The 22968-nt window shown below is 36.8% G+C and overlaps 1 protein-coding gene across 1 annotated transcript in view; it reads right to left on the minus strand.

Moving 5' to 3' along the window:
- LOC120768537 overlaps window positions 1-22968 on the minus strand; it is a 137836-nt gene that overhangs the window by 27627 nt on the left and 87241 nt on the right. The window contains exon 2 of the mRNA XM_040095278.1: window positions 8491-8849. Coding sequence (XP_039951212.1) covers window positions 8491-8849 — 359 coding nt within the window. The remainder of the gene's footprint in view (window positions 1-8490; window positions 8850-22968) is intronic.

The following is a 22968-nucleotide window of genomic DNA, read 5'->3' on the forward strand; positions in this document are numbered from 1 at the left end:
GGTGTGCATTCACTACCATAGCTGATCGTCTATACTGGCTTTGAGTTTGATGACTGTGCGATCCATCGATTTTGGATCAACCTTACGACTTTATTTAATTTACTAAAAGTTAGAAAAATTCTCAAAACTCTTCAAAGTGTACATGACCTCATTAGCAAAAGCTTCACGCTTTAATATTAGGCTTCTTAGGTGCCTTGTTACAGTGAAATCGCCAGAGAGAGCACTCTTTCCTCAATTTCAGTCGATTGGAAGCCTGTTGGTTTTCTGAAGTCTTCTTGCGATCTGGCGTTGAATTTTTGGTCCAGAAGTGAGCTCATCAAGCGCTGTTTAACAATCAGAATGCGAGATCCTTCTGGCCCAGAGTAAACCGTAAGAGGTCTTGCAAACTACAGACTTTTAGTAAATCCAATCTCGCCGCAATTGTTTGGGTTTTGACTTGACACTTCCCACTTCACTTACACCCATTGCGGCTAAATATAAAATAATATAATAAAAATAAAGAAAGGATGAAGATGGCTTTGGATAGACTGAGTTGAAGGCACTGAGGCAGACACACCTTTGGAGGACTTAGCGACGTGGCTGAGATTGATGTTAACCGCCTAAATAAATTTGTTGTAAGCCGAAAATGCTTTGTCGATCTGTGAGGATCTGGTGATCCATTTTAGGGAGTTTATGGGTAACTCAATAGACAAATATCTGTCCAAGTGAGATCCATTGATTTTGGGTCAATTCTACAACGTTATTTAACCTACTAAAACTTAAAAAAATTCTGAACCCAACCTTGTCTTGTTCTCAAATTTCAGTTTTTTGAAACCTCACTCTCAAACCAAAGAAAAGCTGGGCAAAATTCTATCAAAAATTGAAAAAAAATATCCAATTGGGTGTTGCAAAAGACCTCGCAGGGTCCACTGGACAACAACAGACGTGCACGTACTTGAAAATCATTATGAATTCACATGTGTGTGTGTGTGTGTGTGTGTAATGGCGCGCTTGTGTGTGCACTGTATTTGCCTCGTTGTCTCTAATCTGTGGTCATAAATAATACGCTTAATATCTGTGCAACTTTCATAGGAACTGTGCGATGTGTGGTCGAATAGCAAGCAGCAGCATCAGCAATACGGGAACAACAAGCGAACCAACAAATAGGAAAGACTACAACCAAGGCGATTGCTGTTGGAAGTGCATTGATGCTGCTGATGTTGCTTTTCTCTGGATGTGAAGTTATGGCGATGCTCCTAATGCGGAGTGTTGGCATTGAAGATCGTTATGAAGCGCAGTACGACGCTAGCGGCCAGACACAATGCAGAAGACAGCGCTGGTCAGAAATTACATATGTATATGTAAATGTATGCATGTGAGTAAGTGACTCTATGTAAATACATTATTTACATACCCTATAGGAAATAGGCGGTAGATTGTGCGACCTTGAAATAATAATTTTCCAAATGCTTTTCATATAATGTCAGAAGTATTTTTTGCATTAAAATTGGTTAATACATACATTGAAATAAGATGATTGGAATTAGTAAAAAAATGATATTTCAACATGGTTTTGAAATTCCGAAGAAGTTTCATCAGTTGTTTTTATGAAACATAAGAGCATAATCTTAAATTATTTCGCTATATACTTAATTCCTGGTAAAGACTTTTTTGAAATTTTAATAAAAGTTTAGTATGGATAATGACCATGATGTACAATTTCTCAGACATTTTAGGCACTTTTCTATGCATCATTTTCTACTAGGAATCTTGTCATAAATAAACAACTCTGTGCCTTTGATTCGTTCGCATATTATGATTTTTCAATTACTACTTTTTGCGATGTGCCACACACCTATTCATATGGGGCATATCGTCTTTTGTATGTGTTAATTCCAGTTGTTGATACTAAACTGGCACTTGCTTCGCTTTAAAAACTTTACTGTCTTAGGCTCTAATTAGGTCTAACTAAGCTATAATTGCAGACATGCCTACCGCTTGCCGCAAAAGGCTCAGACACAAGTGACCAGATGTGGACGCTACAGTGGAAAAGGCATGAAGCGGACTATTTTTTATTTATTATGATTTATTTTTTCTCATTTTGGTGATGGATCGAAACACCAACAGAGTTTCCTACACTGAAACTTTCAATAATTTATATCTGATTTACGAAAATCATATAGAAGAAAGGAGGAGCCCCGATGCGTCAAGCCAAAAAAAAAAAAATACAAGGTACGTTCCAAAGTAAACAGGACTTTTAAAAATAAAACAGAACAAATGTTTTTTTCGGCAAAATCAATTTACTTTAATCAAAATAGTCTCCTTCTGCTTCAATACAGCGTTTTGCACGGTCCAAAAGCATGTCGAACGAGTGTTTTAACTCGTTGGCTGGTATGGCCGCCAGTATGCCGGTGCAAGCTTTTTGAATGGACTCTGCGCAGACTCTGCATAACACCTTCTTTTCATGGGAAAATGCATTTTTCCGAAAAGGAAAAAGTCGCACGGTGTCATATCAGGTGAATACGGGGAGTGGTTAATGGTTAAAATGTGATTTTTGGTCAAATAATGGTCCTTCGAATGTTGGATTCTGAGCAATTTTTGGTCGTCAGTCAATTTGTGCGGAACAAACCGTGCACACACCTTTCGTAAGCCCAAATGTTCGGTCAAAATGCGATAAATCGATGTTGTGGAGATGTTCAATTCCAGTTCCATGAATTTCAATGATGATTTCGGCTGATTTTTGATGAATTCACGCACAGTTTCGATGGAATTTCTGGTGGTTACGGATTTTGATTGGCCCACATGTTGATCGTCATTTATGTCCTCACGACCACTTTGATAACGTTGAAACCACTCGTGCACTCTGCTACGGGATAGGCAATCATCGCCATAAACTTGTTTCATCAATTGAATCGTTTCGGTCAAAGTTTTACTAATTGTAAAACAAAATTTAATGTTGGCTCTTTGCTCGATGCTCATTTTCGCACCAATAAAACAAACATACTGACATTTAAAACGCAATAACTTCACTTCCAATTAATGAAATGTTATGAAATTCTCACTGGACAATCGATGAAGATAGCAGATTCTAACGCAGCAGTCGTCATATAGAGGGCGCCATCAGGGGGCGCTAGATTCAAAAAGTCCTGTTTACTTTGGAGAGCACCTTGTATATAACTGAACTTCTCTTCTTATTTGTGACGTACAACTTGATGTTTTCAGGCAAATGAGAGAGTAAGAAATGGAAATCGATTAATGGATGTTATGGAAGACTTCTGCATCAAAAATCTATTGAATTCTTTGACATTGCTGTAGATGAGCGAATGACAACAGAAAACATTAAAAATTTTAAAATTTGTTTTGGTAGAGATTTGTTACACGATCCACCGAGAACTCTACATATTTTTCATATTTTTGGTTACAGCGACTACCAAATAAAGTACATTTTGTACCTTTATTTTTATACAACACTGTACATGAATACATTAAATGTACGTACATTTTTTATATCATACATATGTAAATTGAAAGATATAAGCACATATGGTAAGTGACTCCAAGAGTAGACGTGAATATATGTAAGTATGTATGTAGCTTTACCAACCACAACACAAAAAATATTCTAATTTTTATAACTTAGCCGGTGGCCAATTTGCAGAAACTAAAGTCAAATTGTCTGATTATTTTGCCTAAGTGACTAAAAGCCTGATTCGGTGGCTGGTGGGTTGATTGGTTAACCGGCTGGTTGGCTGGTTGAATGTTTGGATGGTCGGATGGTTTCGGTTACGTCTACCAAGCTGCCTGCCACGGTAACTTGCTTGAGGCGTGAAATTTCCACTTAAATGTTGGCCAGAATACACGCTCGTCTATGCAGCAGTACCCAGCAGGTCTGGATTGGTATGTACTATATATACAAATATGTAGTATGTATGTATGATGCATGTGGCATATCATTTAAAAGCATCACGTCAACTTGTGTGTCGCCGCTTATGCTGCTACAATTCAATTCAAACACTTGTGCCATATTTACTTAGTGCTTTATTTTTGTTTATCTAACACCAAAGTCCATTGGGGCATTGGATGAGTAAACAAATTAGGACTCAGCTCGAATGAAATTCCGGAAAATCAATTCTTTGGCGAATGTGTGTTGTGCTACTGTTGGCCTATACGGGTGCTCACAAACATACATACACTCAATATAGGTGGCAGCTCTGTTAAGCAAACGCGCACGGATTGACTTTCACCAATCGAGCGGTGAGTGGTGGTTCATAGCTTTTAATTTCTGCCATATTTCTTCAGTTACGACAGTGACATGATGGCTTCTAACTCTTCACTTGACACTATTTTCATATATGCATGTATGTGTTCGCCTTGCCATGAAATATGTCTATCATTGGTGCCATTAGCGTTGCCACAGTGTGTTGCCTTGCAGCTGACAACATCACCTATCTAGCCGTTGGTCTGACTTTTAATCCTTTTCGCATTTACGCATCACGTTAGTTAAAAGCCTTTCAATGAGCCTCTCGCCACTAATGACCAACGCAGCTAAGGCCAGTTAAAGAAAACGTAAACATGCACCGGCAGGCGTAAACATGCTCCACCATTCACGTTTAATCCCATAACTTTCGTATCGGGTTATACCCATGCCCATATACAATTGTGCTCACATATCTACTTTACGACCGCGACAAATTAAAAGCACTACTTGGCCTAGCGAGCTTTGTGTGGTGCGGTGAGCTTGGTTACGGCCACTCGCACGGTCGTAATGAAATGCGCTGAAGGAGCTGTGTTCTTGCGCTGTTGCCTCTTAAATAACATTATTACGCATTGGCGACATTTATGTGCAAATGTTTTATCGCAGAGCTTGGCGCAGCCTAATAGCGAGTTGCGGTCGCTCCAATAGACATACATACTTATAAGTATTCATATTAGTATTCAGTTTGTATATACATACATATGTAGTTAGAAGAAGTATTCATGGCGGGTACTCAAAAGATTAAGGACTCGTTCGATACTCGCGCTTGTTGTGGGAAATTGTGTGTGCACAAAGTGTTGTTGATTTTTTTTCTTACTCTCTAGCATAAAAGTTGTCATTGGTGTAATGGCGCACAGGATTAAAACTATTATGTTCTCGGTAATAAATAGGCTGTGTAATAGGAGAACTTAAGTGTTGTTAGGGTTATGAAAATGCGCCTGCTTGTTTGCTTAGCTGAACGGCATTTTGGATAAAATTTAGCATTAACTAGGAAAATTATGTATTTTTTCAAGCTTCAAGCTTGACACAGAAAATTTATAACTTCTAGTTTACCACCTAGGATAGCAAGTGTTATAGCTTTTTTTCGAATAAATATTTGACGAAAGTGCTTTGTGTTTTTTGGAAATTGAATAAGGCTTCACAAAGCCTTTGAGCGACTCTTCAGTTCAGTTTCTTTTGAGTTAGTTAGTTAATTAGGTAAAATGCTCTGGCTTACTTTTCTCCCTTCCACGGCTAGCAGAAGTATGTATTATTAACAATTTTGTGAACATTTCATACAATGGTCAAAGCTTACAGTTACTGTTCTTGACGGTAGATAGGACATTGGTTAGTGCCTACAATTATTTCAAATATGTACCTGAAAAAATATTTGGAATTTTCGGTGGTTAAAACTTTTCGGACCTCTAAGTCATGAAACACGGTCCGATAACGAAAAACCAAGTTAATAACGGTTTCATTTAAGGCTTTCTAGTGCACCAAAAATCGAAAGGACCACATATATTTAGCGGCTCAGCATTTTATATATATTGGCAAGGCGAATAAATGTGTTTTAGACGAAATTATTTTCCTTACTAATTGTGCAACAACTTCATTTCAATCGATATCGATAAATTAAACAGGCTGTTTAAAAATACCGCTATTAAATCAATTCCTAATTCATTGTTGAGGGTAATTTGGGTGCAGCCTGCAATTGATTCAACCACATTTTAAAAGCAGTGGACTTACTGCTTATTGCAGTATAGAGTCTGGTTTGGCGTTCGATGAACATCTTCAGCAGCTCCCTCCTACATTCTAAAACCATCCGTGTGTCAGTAAATAATATTAATACAATGCAAATTGTTCTAATTTTCCCACAACTCAAAAGCTGAAGCTCCAAGGTTTTGCTTGATGTTCCATTAGTTACTGGGCAGATCCTTAAGTGCAAGGAATATTTTCTGAGAATAATGTAAAGCTAAATTAAGCTGCTTGTAATATTCCCGTATAGCAAAAGCTCCGTCATAATCGGGAAGCACTTTTCCGAAAGCAAGACAAAATATCTCTTATCATCAAACAAACAGTCGTTGCACTCACGTCCACTTTTGGCGGTCATAAGTTCTGATAGATAATTTCGTCTATCTTGGTACCAGTATTAATACTAACAACAATGTCAGCCTCGAAATCCAACGCAGAATAACTCTTGCCAACAGGTGCTACCATGGACTGCGTAGGCAATTGAGAAGTAAAGTTCTCTTTCGACGAACGAAAACTTATAAGTCACGCATTATTCCCATCCTTCTATATAGTGCAGCGGCATGGACGATGACCACATCTTATGAGTCGACGTTACGAGTTTTCAAGAGAAAGGTGTTCATTGGCAACGGCGAATATCGCATTCGGTGGAACGATGAATTTGATTCTCCAATTGGCGCCAAACAGAAAAAAGGAAGAGAATGACTGACGTGCTCTTGTAAGCTTGGCTATAACCGTTGTCTGCGCTAATAAAGAAGAAGTGGACATTGTTTTACGAAAGAAGTAAATGTCAGTTCACGAGGACACCATATGTGGGTTAGATGGGTTTAACGGTTTAAAAAATTGTTATTTTTATTGCCTTATTTAATTCTATATAGAGGTATTCTCTAGAATATCCTAAATGCTCAAATTGATCCGAGTAATAGTTTTGGATATACAGCCTGACTCGAGGTCAGGAATATAATGTCTTAAAACGCGTTTTTTTTTCGAAACTGGTTTTCAAAGTCGGTTGTCAAGTTTTCTTGTGAACTACTCAAGCATTATAATGAAATAAGTTTTCGAAATATTATTTTAAGGTTTTGAAAAATGCATTTTTAATAATTTAAATTTTTTTTCGTCCAATACCTGGTTAATCAAAACACGTTTTTGTTTTCTTTTTTCAGATAATACTGGACGAAGTTCTGCTGTGAACGCGGGGGTACCATTTTTCTGAGGGACTGCCGGAAATGACGTCGTAATGGCCAAGTTTTGAATATTTCCTTTTGAAAATTTTACGTATTTTCGGTATAATACAACTTTTGAACAAAATAGTTAATTTTTTATATGAACAAAAAATTTTGGAAAATAGGCCCGTTTTTGCGCGAGGAAACACAGAGATTTGATGGATTATTTGTATTATCATATAAAGAATGTTGAGAATTCATATAAGGCTTCCATTAAAAAGGACAAGAGGGAATTGAAGATGAACAAATTTAGGTTATACAAATTATAATTAGTAATAATTATCAATTAAAGCACTATCTCATATTTTAAAACTAAAATATCTTCGATTCGCACAAGAGAAAGAAAGTTGAAGAATTCCAACACATCACTTGTATGTGATTCTGAAAAAACATCGAAGTGTGACAAGCTTAACAAAACTTCTCTATTGGTCAGGCGTTTGAGTAGCCAATCGAAATTGAGAAGAAAAACTAGTAATCCCCAGCATCCTTATTACGCCAATTTATTAAGTGAATTTTCCATAAAAAGCCTGCGCAAACAATTGTACATTTACATGTGTATCTATATCTGTAAATAAGCATGCCGTCTTTGTATGAAATATTAACTTCATATTCACAACGCTTGTGAACTTGTCTTGCTAATAAATTGCAGACATTTATATGAAATGGGAAAAAACATTAGCTCTAACGCACTGCCGTTTTTCACCTACAATACAACCAATGAAATATGCAATGCCGTTAGCACACACACGAGTGCACATATGTTTCCACGCTTAAGAGTGGCTTACAAACTTTTCAATCAAGTTAAGAACATGACCATTTCCAATACAAAAAGTCCACAGAGATTACAACATTCGAATTACAAACAGCCGGTACGAGTGACATGACAGCCGATTTAGAAGACAACGCAAACGTTGTGTGTGTGTGTGTGTGTGTGTGTGAGTGTGAAAGACATACAACCGCACCTCAAATGCTTTAAAATGGCAAAAACTGGTGAATACCGCACACAGAATGCAGAAACTACCAAACTAGCCGCCATATTGTATGAATATATACGCGTTTGGCCGAGTGTGTGTGTGTGAGATGGCGACTTTTTAGAAGTGGCAAACCGTTAGGAGCCAAAGCGGCTTTTGGACCCGAGCGAGTATGTGAAAATGAGTGGAGCTCAGTCCATGTAAGACACTTAAACATTTACTTAAATTACAAAGATACAAACATGCATATGTATACCGTATATGTATGTGTGTATTTATGTATGTACTTGTATGTATATTTCAAGTTAGAAAAATATCTGATATTGCAACTCACCAATCTTATTTCAATTTCAGCATCAATTCTGGTGCGCATCTTGCGATTGGTTTTGCCAAAGACGGGCGTACAAACCAGTTCATCGAAGTCGCCAGCGTTCATGCCATCCAGCAGCGGTGCACAATCTGCGTTGGCGGCATCGCCGCACACCATCGCCCCATCAGCCGATGTAAAGGAGCGTGGCGAATGCGGTGAGTGGTAGGCGAGGGCGGCCGGTGTTGGCCTAACGCGGGCCGCCTCCTCATAGAGTATACGAACACTGGGCGGACGTGTGGTGGCGGTGAAGAGCTCCTTGCGAATCGACTTGTCGCACTCGAAATGCGTTTTGCGCTGCGCGAAAGTTAAGAGGTCGCTCTCAGCTGGAAGTGGAAAGGTAGGAGAAGAAAAAATTAGGTTAACAAAATTGCATGGAAATATGATATGTATGCTAGTGAAAATCGCTTAGTTTATTGATTAAAGTAATAAATGTGTAATAAGAATGGCAAAAATGCGGTAGAAAGTTCAACTGCAGCTTTAAAATATAAGAAAAGCAACGTGGTGCCTGAAAAATTTGCTAAGATGACTTGACAATTAGAAAACTTTTTCATATAAAGGCTTCGGTTTGGTTAATTTGTATGACAGCAGTGAGTATACCGTTCCCATGGGCAATAATTTCTGCCAAATTTCGTAAAAATATTTTATGAAATGAAAGAGTTTTCCCCACAAGGACTTCATTTTGATCTGTCAGTTTGTATGGCAGCTATGTGCTTTAGAGGTCCTCCACCCCGCTACCGAAAAGATGGACTAACCTTCTGGGTACAAGTCCAGCACTTCATAGGAAATGCGGCGAAAATCACCTCCCAACTGAGCAGACTAAGGCCAATATATGTAGGATGCCCCAGCAAAGAGAAGAGAAACCATTAAATGTCGACGACAATCTGTGTGCTATTAAACAAACTTATGGACAAGCTGTAAATTTGGAGGAGTCGATTTATACACAACTCACGGATACTTCAAAAAGTACCTCCACAGAATGGTAAAAGCCGAAAATCCGTCATGTCTATACAACGACACGATAGAAGACTCCGCTGAACGCACCTTCTTTGAAATTCGCAGCAATCTTGCTACGCATCGAAAAGCGGGACCTGGACGCAGGTTGGCTAGGATAAATCCCTCATTGAGAAAATTGGAACGCCAAACTGAAGTGATGCAAATATAGTCCCAGAGTGAGCGACGGTTTCTGAGAGGGCGGTTTTTAGTGATCTGCAAGTGGCACATACCGACAGCTCTGATGATGCAAAAGGCATTTTCCACCTCCTCACCCGCACAAAACAAAAAAAATCATGCTTGAGTGGTCCGATTTGGTCTTAAACAATAACTTTTGTCAATGGGCTCAGGCCGTGACGGTGATTATATATGTATATATGTATTTGTACATATACATATGTATGTAAGTATACCTTATAGGGTCTCGACGTTTCGTTCTGGGTGGTAACTTCATACAAACTTGGTAAACTTCATATAACCTCTTCAGAGTAAAAAAAAAAAATAAAAATGTATAATAAAATTTATTTGCATGTGTTTAATAATATTTTCTTAGGCTCCAACTGTGTGGTCATAAACTATTTTTGATCGAATCATATCGCTACTTGAAATCGAAGCCATTACTACGCAACGCTTTTTCTCCCAAATACGCACATTTCTCATAGGAATTGCTCTACTTATGCCTCAATATACATATGTATTTGTGTATATAGCTCTATGAGTATACAAAATGATTGTTTTTGTTTTATGAATAACCCAATGCCAGATGTTCAACTCATTTCGAAATACGATTATCAATTAAAAAGGTGAGCAAAATAAAAAAAATGGAAAATTAATGTAAATATAGCTATGTAGCTTAGTGTATAGGTACACACAAGCTTACTTTATTATATACTGATTTGTTTATGCAACATTTTTGCGTTTTTTTACAAACAATTTACATATTTATGGCACTTTTTTGAATCGAACAAAGGACGATTTATGATGCAGCTATAAAAATCACTGCTTAACATCAATTTCATTCACTTATGCATACATACAAACATATCTACACCCAACCGTGGTCAACTGTGTACACAAAAGGGCATTGCGGTTATTACGAAGCTTCGTCTTCAACATTTATCCGTTTACATTCGCATACAAGCAGACATTTCAAGAATTATTGCTGCACATTTAATTGACTGGGAAACGATTGTGGGAATGACTTTTGAATTGTGGAGTAAATTTGCATTTTGCACACTTGATATGAGAATTTCAGATCAATTACAAGCGGTCAGCAAGCAATTTCGAGGCGTTTATGGACTTTAATTTAAATGCCTACTGGCAGGCTATTTGTTCTTGCAATCCATTATGTAATGGAAAACGTCATGTTAATTTTGAATTTTTTTAATATATTTAATACATAAGTATGTAGATTAGAGCTGAAAAATCCAAATTCCATTATTTGAACACTCAGTTAATTTTGAAAAACTTCTTCAAGCTAAAATTTTGAAACCAAATAATTTAAAAATCCTACTAAAAAGTTAAAGCTGTCATAAAGAAAAAGAATAAGGAGAAAAAGAAGCGCCCAGTATTATGAAGAAAAACACCGAGTCTACAGCAATAATAAATACAGACATAACCTGGACACACCAAAGGTCGCTGCTGATCGCATCACACTACCGGAGAGCTAGCAGCAAGCCGACAACTGGCAATCAGAGCCAAGCAAAGCAACGACTATTATTGAGCACTCACTGTCTGACTGTTCATGAGACCAACAGTCGGACAGTCCAGCAGTTGGGCGGGGCGCCTACAAAATATGCACGGACAAACTGCTACCAGCCTATGTTGCTTCGGCTAGTGTGAACAAAGTCATGCGATCGGCCAACGAAGTACACGTTGCGACATTTGTCGGCATGCTCCACCGACTGTCTAGAGCCGTTGGCGTAATTTTATGGAGCCATTACATTTGGCAATTGCACGAAGCTCTCATGCGCCACTAAAGCACACCACACAACATTTATTTAGAAACATGCAGACTCACACTCGCAGCAGTAGCCCCATTAATGACGCGCCACTGTGCGGCTGCCCGTTCTCCAACGGCGGTCGGCAGCATCATCATCATCACAATTTCGTCGCGCACTTAATATAATTTCAATTTTCAATTTCAAGTTCGCCATGTCGGAGACTGTGAATTTACACATGTAAGTGCATATACATATGTACATATGTGTGTATGTTTTTTGTTTGCGCTTAAATATTTTTTAAAGCGCGAGTGATGGGTGTGTCGTACTCGAAAGTTGACTATGTGCATAAAACATTTATGTATGTACATATATACAGACTAAAATTTATGCAATAAGAAAGAGAAATGAGTGGCGATGGCTCAAACAGATTTTTGTTGCTGTGGTCTGCAGAAATTACGTCAGAAGCTCTTCTTTATCTTACTAAATCTACAATTAAAGCATCATTATAAACTAGTAGGCTCTCCAAATCGCTTTCAAGAAGTAGAAATTGATTTTTTTTTTTTATTTTGGTACCTGCTGGATATTATTCTTAAAGAGAAAAAACTTTAACTTCGGTATTATGAAGCGATAATATTCTTCACAAATAAAAAAAGTTTCGGTAAAAGTTAAGGGTATTTATCGGTTATTTATCGGACTGGGAGGTAGAATTTGCCGACGGTAAGGCATGCCTATCGTAAGAGGAGAGTAAAAATCCATATGCACTATGTCTGTTATTTGGCTTCCCTCGAAATTTCGGCATGGTGTTGTCAGAAATAGTGCTAGAACACTCAGCTTGAACTGATATTATAGACTTTGAATGAGATTCCTTCTAATAAAAAGACACTTGAAGTTCAAGCGACAAATACCACCAGTCCTTGAGTTTGATGGGTACTCAACTGGTAGTAGAAAAAGCTACAATGTCTGACCAGAGACTTAAATCTGGGGTAAGGCCGTCGCCGGCAGGTACTCAAGTAAAAACGCAACAAATGCTGTTGTTCTCACGTGAATATATGCTTGATAAATACTTTTTATTGGATGGGAAAAGTAAAAAGTGGCAGTTATGCCGACTTTTCGGCGATCGCTGTATTGACATAATCGAAGGAAAGATAGTTGCAATTACGAAAACTATACGCCGATACAAGGAAATGAGTTGCATTTCAGTACGAATAAGAGGTTAAAGAAAAATATTTTTTTACCATATTAAGCACATCTTGAATGGAGTATAGATAGATAACTTATTTCCCTTTCTGTTAGTTAAAAACAATTAAATTTTTCTCATAAAAGATTTTTATTTTAAAATACCTTATATGACATAAATATTTATAAATAGGTGGATACATATAAACAAATTAGTGTACATGACTTTGCTATTTATTTTAGGCATTTTTCTTTAAAGTGAATTTTACTTTGCTTTTCCGTAAATTGCAGCTTTTGTTTATGGTGAATTTTAATTTATTGCAATTTTGAAGATTTACGCGTTTGCATTAGAAATAGAAATATAAAGGAAATGTAAGTTTAGAGCAGTGAGTAAAATGCTCTCAACATTTTATTTTTAGGTATTATAAACGGAAGGTGCTATTCGTATTTAATGGCTCTCACACACTATGCTAGTACATGTATGTATGTATGAATAAAATAATTTCGGTTCGGCGTAATCGAAATTCAGTAGCAAATTTGGCGAAAATAGTTACAGTTCAACGAAAAATGTTTAAAAATAAATATTGGCGACCATCGAGTAATGTTGAGAATCAAAAATCTAAAGCAACAGCACAGTTTTCCAGTTGAATTTAATACAAGAGAGTGTGTGGATACCACTTGCTCCAACATTAGTGTTCATTCATGGCTTGTTCGATTCGCTATTCCCCGCTTTTGTGATTTTCAGCTTCATATGGTAGAATATGTTTATATTAAATAAAGAGTATTTTTGGTTATGACAAATTAATATAAATCCGCTGATCCATAAATTTTTTTACCAATTTATATTTGCGCGCAGCTTAATCACAAATATACGCATATTTACTGCAATTAAAAATCATATGTCTGCAAACCGCCTATTTGGCGAACTATTAACTTTATATGGCATACATAATATTTTTTTCAAGCGTCAAAGCATAACCACTTATAGCGGTCAGGCGCCGTCACGCAGCGTGAACGTTAAAAGTTTTACAAAATAAATCGCGCTGACGCGGCAAGCGTGCAAAGCACAGGAAAAGCAATAGGAAAATATGGAAATACATGCTTATGTAAATGGGTGCACTTGCATGTTTACACAGACATACATATGCACATGCATATACTGTATGTATATGTATGTAAGTATTCAAATTATGTGTTTGTGTACGTGTGTATTGCAATATAACGCTGACACTTGTTGCCTGTTGCTGACGCAGCGCTCGCAATATCGCCAACTCATTGCCAACAATTTACCGCTGCGCGCAATTATCAATTACAAATACCGCTGCGGCGCATTTCGCCGGCAAATAACAACAATGAAAAGTAAACAAATCAAAGCACAGTGCAGTTAGAGTCAAGGCTAGTGTTGCTGTTGTTGCCGTTTTATTGTTATATCGCGCTTTATTGCCATTTATTTAGCGTTTTTTGTTGTTATTGTTGTCACCACGTTCCACAGTTGTGCATGCAAATACTCGGTGTGGTGTGCAATGTGCGCCGTCGCCGCTGACTCAGACAGGTTGGGTCGGTGCTTGGCAAACACACATGTGTATGCATGTACGTATGTATATGTGTGGTTTGTGCGCACAAGAGTGTGATGTCCGCAGGAATTTGGCGCCGAAAAAATAAATTAAAATTAAAAATAAATAAGATTAATGCAATTGCACGATAAATGGTTGAATGCGCAAAAATAAACGCAAAAATAATGTGTGAAGTGAGAAAAGCGGAGTTTAACAACCTCTAAGTGTAGGCCCCACATGGTAGCACGCTCTCAATAAATTCAATTCTTTTATGTTCAAATATATTTGCAAAGAAGAGAATGTGTGGCAGTATATTATCGTTTTAAAGAAAATCACACTTTTAGTTACGTTTGGTGCTGACCGCCAAGAGCTTTGGGAGCCTTTGTATACATATATGTATTATTTCATAACCAAATTCTCATACAGAATGGATTCAGCGAGTTTCTTGATATATTCAGAGCTAGTGAACGCTCTCGATTAACCTCATCTTATGGTCATCCAAAATCGTGTTTTGACTTTTTTAAATTTTTTGTCCGCTACAGCTACTTTTCCACTTCCACTTGATTATCGTCTTCGTTGCTAACATATCCTTTAAGAAATTCAATAAACCATTTATGAACGGTTGCTACATTTTTCTTGAATAATGAATCGAATAAGCAACTAGTATAAGTCGGTTCAACTGGTATAAACAAAGAGAGATAGAGTAGAAAGTTTAGAAGTACCTATGTATTTCAATTGAATAATTTTTTCCCTTTACTTTTAAGTTTTTTAAGGGGTTCATGAGTTTATGGGTTTTAAAAAACCGTTCATTTTTTTTATTAAATTCTACAACACCTCTAGAACATTATTCTAAATTTTCAAGTTGATCCGTGTAATAGTTTCGGAGACACAGCCTTGTGAACTTGTGCACTCGAGGCTAGCTAGGCCACGAGCGCCGTCTTTAAACGCGGTTTTCTCGAAACTGTGTTTTTGAAGTCGGTTGGCAAGATTTCTCGAGAACTACCCAACCGATCTTCATGAAATTTTACAAAGGTCTTTGATACACAATTTTTAAAGACTTGGATGAGGCATTTTTTTCGATTACAACTATTTGAAAAAAATTATTTCACTAAAATTTTAATTTTTTGTAAAAATGTTCAATTTTCAGTTTTCTTTTTCCTTCGTCCAAGTTCTAAGTTAAGGTTGTAACTAAAACACGTATTTTTCACTTTGTATGAATTTTTCACATGTAAGGAGTTATCCTGCCAACGCGCGCGCATTTTTTTCCGAGGGGTCAACTGGAATGGCGTCGAAATGGCCGAGTTTAAAATATTCTTTCCAAAAATTTCAGAATTTCTTTGTTAATAGTGTATGTTTGTAATAATAAAAAATTGTAATAAAAAAAAAAATTTTTTATATGAGAAAAAAATTGTTGAAAAAATGCTGTTTTTAACCCGAGGAACCCGAGGTGACTCCTTGAGCAAGCTGCGTTAAAATTTAAGCAAGCAGAGAAGTGGCGAATCGAATATGGTTAATATTTATTGATGGTCGCTCACGCCATAATTCTACAGCGCCTTCTATAAAATGGATTTTGTAACTTTGTATTACAGTTATGTGCGTAAATAATAATATTAAAGAAAAGAAAACAATTACATAAGTGGTTTGGAACTCTGCTAACTTGTATTTGATTGGGTTTACTTCTATGCTACTTTGGCATAGAAATATTGCTACAATTCATTTCAGTTCATACAAACATACGAGTAACAGCTAATTAATGCTTTTATAATTTCCAACATTTCAACAACGCAGCTGCATGTCGCAACAAATGTCAAAACATTCAACTGAAAATATATCACTTTAATGCCAAAATACTTCAAATCTTTCAATGAGCCACAATATGCATATGAAAACGTATGCATGTATGTATGTATGTATATGGCCAACAATTGGCACTTGCCAACCGATGACGGCAATGGCACTGAAATTGATGGCGCATACCGATGGTGACTCCGGCGATGACAGCCAAGCCAAGTTGCATGCAACAACGTCACATTTTCGGAAAATGTTTGCGCTACGAGCTGTACACATACATACATACAGATATAGTGCTGCGGGGACAGATATGTGCATAAATTTGTGCTTGCAACATTACAGCCACAAGCCGACAGACTAAGCCATATCAATAATTCAAATGTGGAGCGCTCCAGGAGTCTGGTGCGAAAACGCAAAATTTATTTATTTTTGTTAGATTTACGAATTTTTCGTCAACTGCACACATACACACACACATATATATATATAGTTACTTACAGCTTGTGTGTAAATAACGCCATTGACGGCAAGTGGTGTGGTAGCGGTTGATTGCTATAAAATTTAGAGTACACGGTTGCATGGTTGTTTGTTAACTTTGGTTGCACTGACGATTGGTGGCTTGGCGTGGCTGGTATGCATGTACATATATGTATGTATATTCATGTTGGTTTCACATCAGATATCGCTTGCAGTCGTTGTTACATTTTCTTTTTTTTATGTGTGCCGCATGCAACAAATAGAAAATAACTATTGTGGCACAAAATGGTGTCGACTCAACAAGCTGGCAGGTTAAATGGCAGCAAGAGCTGTGATTGAGGTGACACATTTGTCACTTTGTTGCAGCTCTCTGTATTTCCTATCGCAAATTTAATATTGATTTTGGACACTTTTGGTATTTTCAATGGAATCACCTCGAGTTGCCTTCTAATTTCTTGATTTTGTAAGACTGATTGATATAATGATCACAAAATATTTAATTATGGTTTTCGAAACGTTGGAGAGATATGTAAAAAATAAGAATCTCTAAAATCCAAAAAATATCTGAAAAAATCGCAAATAATATATAAGGTATGATCAAATTTAACCCGGACTGACAAAATAAAAGTCCTCTTGTTTGGAAGAGATTCAGGTCTTCTGGTACGAGTCTAGCATTGACACTCTTCATACCCAAATCATTAACCAAAATGTTGAGTCGTTTTATAAGAGCTGGTGAGATTCTCTGCTATACTTCGAATGCCAACACGATGACTTTCTAGCACTGTTTCTTTAATCTTTTCGATGTTAGCGTCATTAATAGAGTAGGACAGACATAAAAAGGTCTGTTTCCTTTAAAAAAAAAAAAAACATACTTTTTGAGTCGTTTCTGATGAACTTTTTTACATCGTGAATTCTTGTAGAGCATACAATTTCCTTGGAGGGAAATTTTTTAGCTGTAATCATTTCGGTTAATTTCCCTACTAATATTTATAATAGAACCAATTACCGTTTCAATTTACAATACGTAAATTTGTTTTGTTTATTGTAACCATTAAATTTTAATTAAACAACCCACATAAATGCTGAGACTCACGCACACATATTTCTATAAATCCCTCTATCTTGCACATACAAATGCATATGATCATTGGCAGCATACTAAGCGAAGTGCATTACCAACCCAGTTGCTATTGTCATTGTGGCCACAGGCGTAATTCAGAGCAAACAACGCTTGGCCAAAGAGGAGATGGCACAGCCGAGCGCTATTGACTTGGCTGGCTGCTGAAGTTGGCACTCAAAGTCATCAGCGTCAGCATCAGCAACATTGTCGTTGTCGTTGCTATTGTTGTTGTTGTTGTTGCTGTTGCAACCAATTGCCTTTGCGGTTGTTAGCATTGACGCTGCCAATAACGATGACTATGTCGATGTTGCTACAGCTAACGGTGGCTGCTGCTGCAGCAGCTGAGGAGACGGTTATGGACAAGCCACAACAGCCGCAGGTCACAACAATGCCAATATTACTTGCACACACCGCCAGCCACATCACACCGACAACCAGTTAGCCGGTTGGGTGCGAATGCCGTGTATGCGACAAAAAACAAAAACTTTTGCAACAGCGCAACAACAACAATGAGTACTTTATAGTTAGTTGGTAATGCCTGACAATCATGCAATTTAGTGCATACATGCATTTTATACTACAATATATTGTGCAGCGATGATGAGTTAGTATGCGGCATCAGTGGATGATGCAGCATGCATTGACGGCGTTTACAAGAACAACAACAGCAATGGCAGCAGATTGTGACCATATATTGGACGTATGACACATTGGGGATAAGAAGTAGACGCTGCGTTTAAATGCTGTCTGCATAGATGTGTGTGTGTGTGTGATCGTGGCTATATGCGGCATGCAACATTCAATGCATTTGTCGTGGCAAATATGGTAAGCACTTTGTTGCAGCAACCATGGCATGTCCAATGTTTGAGTGGTTGCGTGAGCTCTTGGTTTAAGTATTATAACCCGGTAGAAATTTAAGCACTTTAACACAAAGCTGATTATATTCTGTATTACAAAAGCATAATTAAAGTGGATTTTTTGTTTTAGTTCAAAAGCAATAATTTTAGGTAAAAGCCTTGCCTTCTGCGGCTGAGAATAGTCAAGATTTCTAATTGTTGACTGGGTTATATTTTAGTACTTTACATATAAAGAGTTTATAGTATAATAGCTTACCTAGAGAAGCTTCTTTGGTCTAATGTTGGCTTAAGGGGTTACATGGGTTAACGGGTTTCAAAAAATCGATTTTTTTATTGTTTTATTAAATTCTACAACACCTTCAGACCATTGTTCTAAGTTTTCAAGTTGATCCGAGATCGGAGATACTGCTTTGATAACTTGTGCGCTCGAGCCTGGCTAGGCTAGGTGCGCCGTCTTTAAACACATTTTTCTCGACACTGTGTTTTTGAAGTCAGTTGGCAAGATTTCTCGAGAAACACTCTTCCAATCTTCATGAAATTTTACACAGGTCTTTGAGATACAATTCTTAAAGACTTGGACGAAGGATTGCTTTTTCGATTACAACTATTTGAAAAAAGTGTCGCGTAATTTTCACTGAAATTCTAATTTTTTTGTAAAAATGTCTACCAAAACTCCAATTTTCATTTTTTTTCCTTTGCCCATGTTCTAACTTAAGGTTTTAACTAAAACACGTATTTTTACACTTTAGATGGTGCGGTAAGGAGTTATCCGCCCACGGGGCGCATCTTTTTTCGGAGGGGTCACCGGAAATGGCGTCGAAATGGTCGAGTTTAAAAAATTTTTTCCCAAAAATTTCTATGTTAGTTGGTTATGTTTGTAACAATAAAAAATTGTTATAAAATATCTAATTTTTGTATGAGAAAAAAATTGTTGAAAAAATGCAGTTTTTTACCAGAGGAAACCTATGTAACCCCTTAATAATCTCTAATATATAGCTATAGCGCTTCTATCAATCGACTAATACACTTCCAAAGAAGGGTAGTTGCAGCTGAGGTCACTGGAATTCCTGTCTTTAATGCAACTAAGCACTTCTAACATACATATGTACACACGTGTATGTGTGTGTGTGGATGCATGTCAGTTGACTGCAATGAAAATGTCATAAATTGCAGCCAAGTTAAGCGTTTCGCCTCGAACCAATTGTATTGAACACATTGTTTGCTGTCAACACACACACACATACAAACATATACACATCAAATCAGATGCACAAACTTATATAGACATGTACGTACATGTGATAAGCATTCGTACATGCATGAATGCGAGTGGAAAATCTTGGTGCAAGCAACGAGCTGCGCCTGCCATAAGTTGTAAGCATTGAATGACAACTGAATTGCCAGCTGAAGTGTAGTTGCATTTTGCAGCGAGTTAAACTATGCTGAGCTAATGGCTTCCAGACGAACGCTTTGTGCTGTGGCAAGCAAAACAGACAAAGAAAAAATGCTGCTTAACCATAAAGAGTTGAGAGCAATCAGCTGTGGAAGCAGCGGCAGAAACAGAAACGGAAAGAAGCACAAGCCGCAAGGCGAAGGCGAAGACGACGTCGAAGCGCGCATAAGCTCGATAACGGCAGTAATATTAGGCCACAGCCAAACGACAATAACAACAATCGAATAAAACAAAGACCATATAAATGGTGAATAAAAATTGAAATTATATGAGTTTGCAGGAAAAATGCAATTTACAGTTTAATTAGTTGGATTTTCCAATTATGGTTGGTTCATTGTACCCTAAAACATTCTATCCGGTGGAACTATAACCAACACCGCCTGCCGCTGCCCCACAACCAGTAAAAAATATATGAGTACATACACACATACATATGTGTATATATGTATATATGTTGTATAAACAAACTAAAATAAGTTTGTATCACGCTTAAGTTGCATAAACACCGGTGTATGTGAGCAGAAGAAGCAGCATGACTTGTGTTATTGCATGACTGGACTTCGCTGATGTAGAAGGAAATGCAATTGTGGACGGATGTAAAAAGTGCAGAAGAAGCAGACGCAAAAAAGAAAGAGGATGAAGATAATAAGTTGTTTGGCAATCATATAGTTTTTTAAATAATAAAATAAAAATATTGAAGACGTACAACGGAAATAAATAATGAGTCTATAAAAAACAACAAACAAGAGTTTATGGAATTAATAAATTTTAAGCAATAAAAACTGCATAAAGAGCAGAGTAATGATTTTATGAAGTAAACTCGCTGTTTTTTTTCAAAATTATGTTAAAATTTGTTGATGAGTATATTATATGTATACATATGTATATATAATATATACATATATGTATATTAGGGTGATTCAAAAATAATTTTTTTCTTTTTTTCAATTGGTACTCGCAAAAATAGGTTCCTAGACACCTCTAAGAAAGCCTCTCCAAATATGAGTTTTTAATTGTAACGGTAAGGTCCTCCGCCTAACGGTTTTCTATTTTTTCTTATTATCAGATAGGAAAAATTTATATCTCGCTTCCAACTACTTGAAAAAATATCTTGTTAATTAGGTTTTGTAGGAAATTGAATGCTCTAAAATATGGTCCCTCATGATTTTTTCATAAACCCAACCGTTTAAAAGATATTAACGGTTGAAATTTGACTATTTTTGGAAAAATTCTTTATTTCTTATTAATTTTATAACTCAATGAAAAAAAATTATTATGAATGATGAAACACATAGTTTTGTAGGAAATTTACTGCTCTATAAAAATGGTCTACGATGATATTTCGATTAAGTTAAGCGTTTACGAGATATTCATCGCCAAACGTCAATGCATATTAGGGTGGATCAAAAAAAAAAAAAAAATTTTTTCGTTTGGTACTCTGAAAAATAGGTTCCTAGACACCTCTAAGAAAGCCTCTCCAAAAATCTATTCATAATAATTTTTTTCAAAATTTTTTCAAAAAATTTTTCAAAAAAAAAAATTCATAAGAAATACAAAATTTTTCCAAAAATAGTCGAATTTCAACCGTTAATATCTTTTAAACGGTTGGGTTTATGAAAAAATCATAAGGGACCATATTTTAGAGCATTCAATTTCCTACAAAACCTAATTAACAAGATATTTTTTCAAGTAGTTGGAAGCGAGATATAAATTTTTCTATCTGATAATAAGAAAAATTAGAAAACCGTTAGGCGGAGGACCTTCCCGTTACAATTAAAAACTCATATTTGGAGAGGCTTTCTTAGAGGTGTCTAGGAACCTATTTTTGCGAGTACTAATTGAAAAAAAAAATTTTGAATCACCCTAATGTATATATATACAGTTGCGAGCATTGAAATAGTAGTGGCTATTGACAAAAATAGTTTCGCTTTAAATTTTGTTTCTGTTATGGTAATGAAGTTGATTATTATTCTAGTTATATTCTCTGTAGTGTAAGGGTCCTGTTATACACAAGAATAAGTGCGAAATACCTACCGTTACTTTTTTACAGCTAATTATATTGTGATACCTGTTTTTATGAGCGAGCATTAAAATAGTAGTGAACGGTGAGCTGATAGGACACAGATTATTTTTACTAAAAAATATTTAATTTTATCAATCAAAAAGTAAGTTTTTTTTATTATTTTTTTTATTATCCAATGAAAAAAGCTAAAAAATATGACTGTGCATATTTTAGTGGGCCGCGGGAAGCACTGCAGTGAAGAGAAACGAATATGGATTCAATCTCTCATAAACAGTGGTAAAACATACAAAGAAGTAGAAAGTCTGGTAGGGTGTTCAGCCACAATGATTCGCAACGCAATTATTTATAAAAAAAAAGATGAACAAAGGGGCGCAAGGCGGATTCTTTCTGAGAATTCTGTACGTAAAGTTGTAAGATGTGTTAAGACTCGGCCTACAATGTCGGCTGTGGAGGTTCGGAACGAACTGAACTTGCCCTGCGGTGTTCATACAGTCAGAAGACTTTTACGTGAACATAATTTATATGCCCGCAGTCCTCGAAAAGTCCCGCTACTAAAAAAAAATCATGTAGCTCGACGTCTGAAATTCGCCAAAGAACACTTACCTTGGCCGATTGAGAAGTGGCGCAACATATTGTGGACTGACGAGTCGAAAGTGGTTTTATACGGCGGTAAAGGGTCCCGTCAGTATGTAAGACGCCCCCCTAATACAGAGTACGACCCCAGGTTTACCACAAAAACTTTGAAGCATGGCGGTTCGAGTATCATGGTTTGGGGCTGTTTTTCTTATAGAGGTGTAGGCCCAATTTACAAAATTCTAACATAATGGACCGATACGCATACGTGAATATATTGCAGAATATTATGATGCCATTTGCTGAAGAGGACATGCCGCTGAAATGGATATTTCAGCAGGATAATGACCCGAAACATACCAGTAGGGTGGCAAAGGAGTGAGTTTCTGGGTCAATGGAATTGAGGTCATGGATTGGCCAGCTCAATCCCCTGACCTCAATCCCATTGAAAACCTTTGGGCAGACCTTAAGAAAGCCGTATGGAAT

Source organism: Bactrocera tryoni, chromosome 1 (genome assembly GCF_016617805.1).
Source record: "Bactrocera tryoni isolate S06 chromosome 1, CSIRO_BtryS06_freeze2, whole genome shotgun sequence".
NCBI classification, from domain to species: domain Eukaryota; kingdom Metazoa; phylum Arthropoda; class Insecta; order Diptera; family Tephritidae; genus Bactrocera; species Bactrocera tryoni.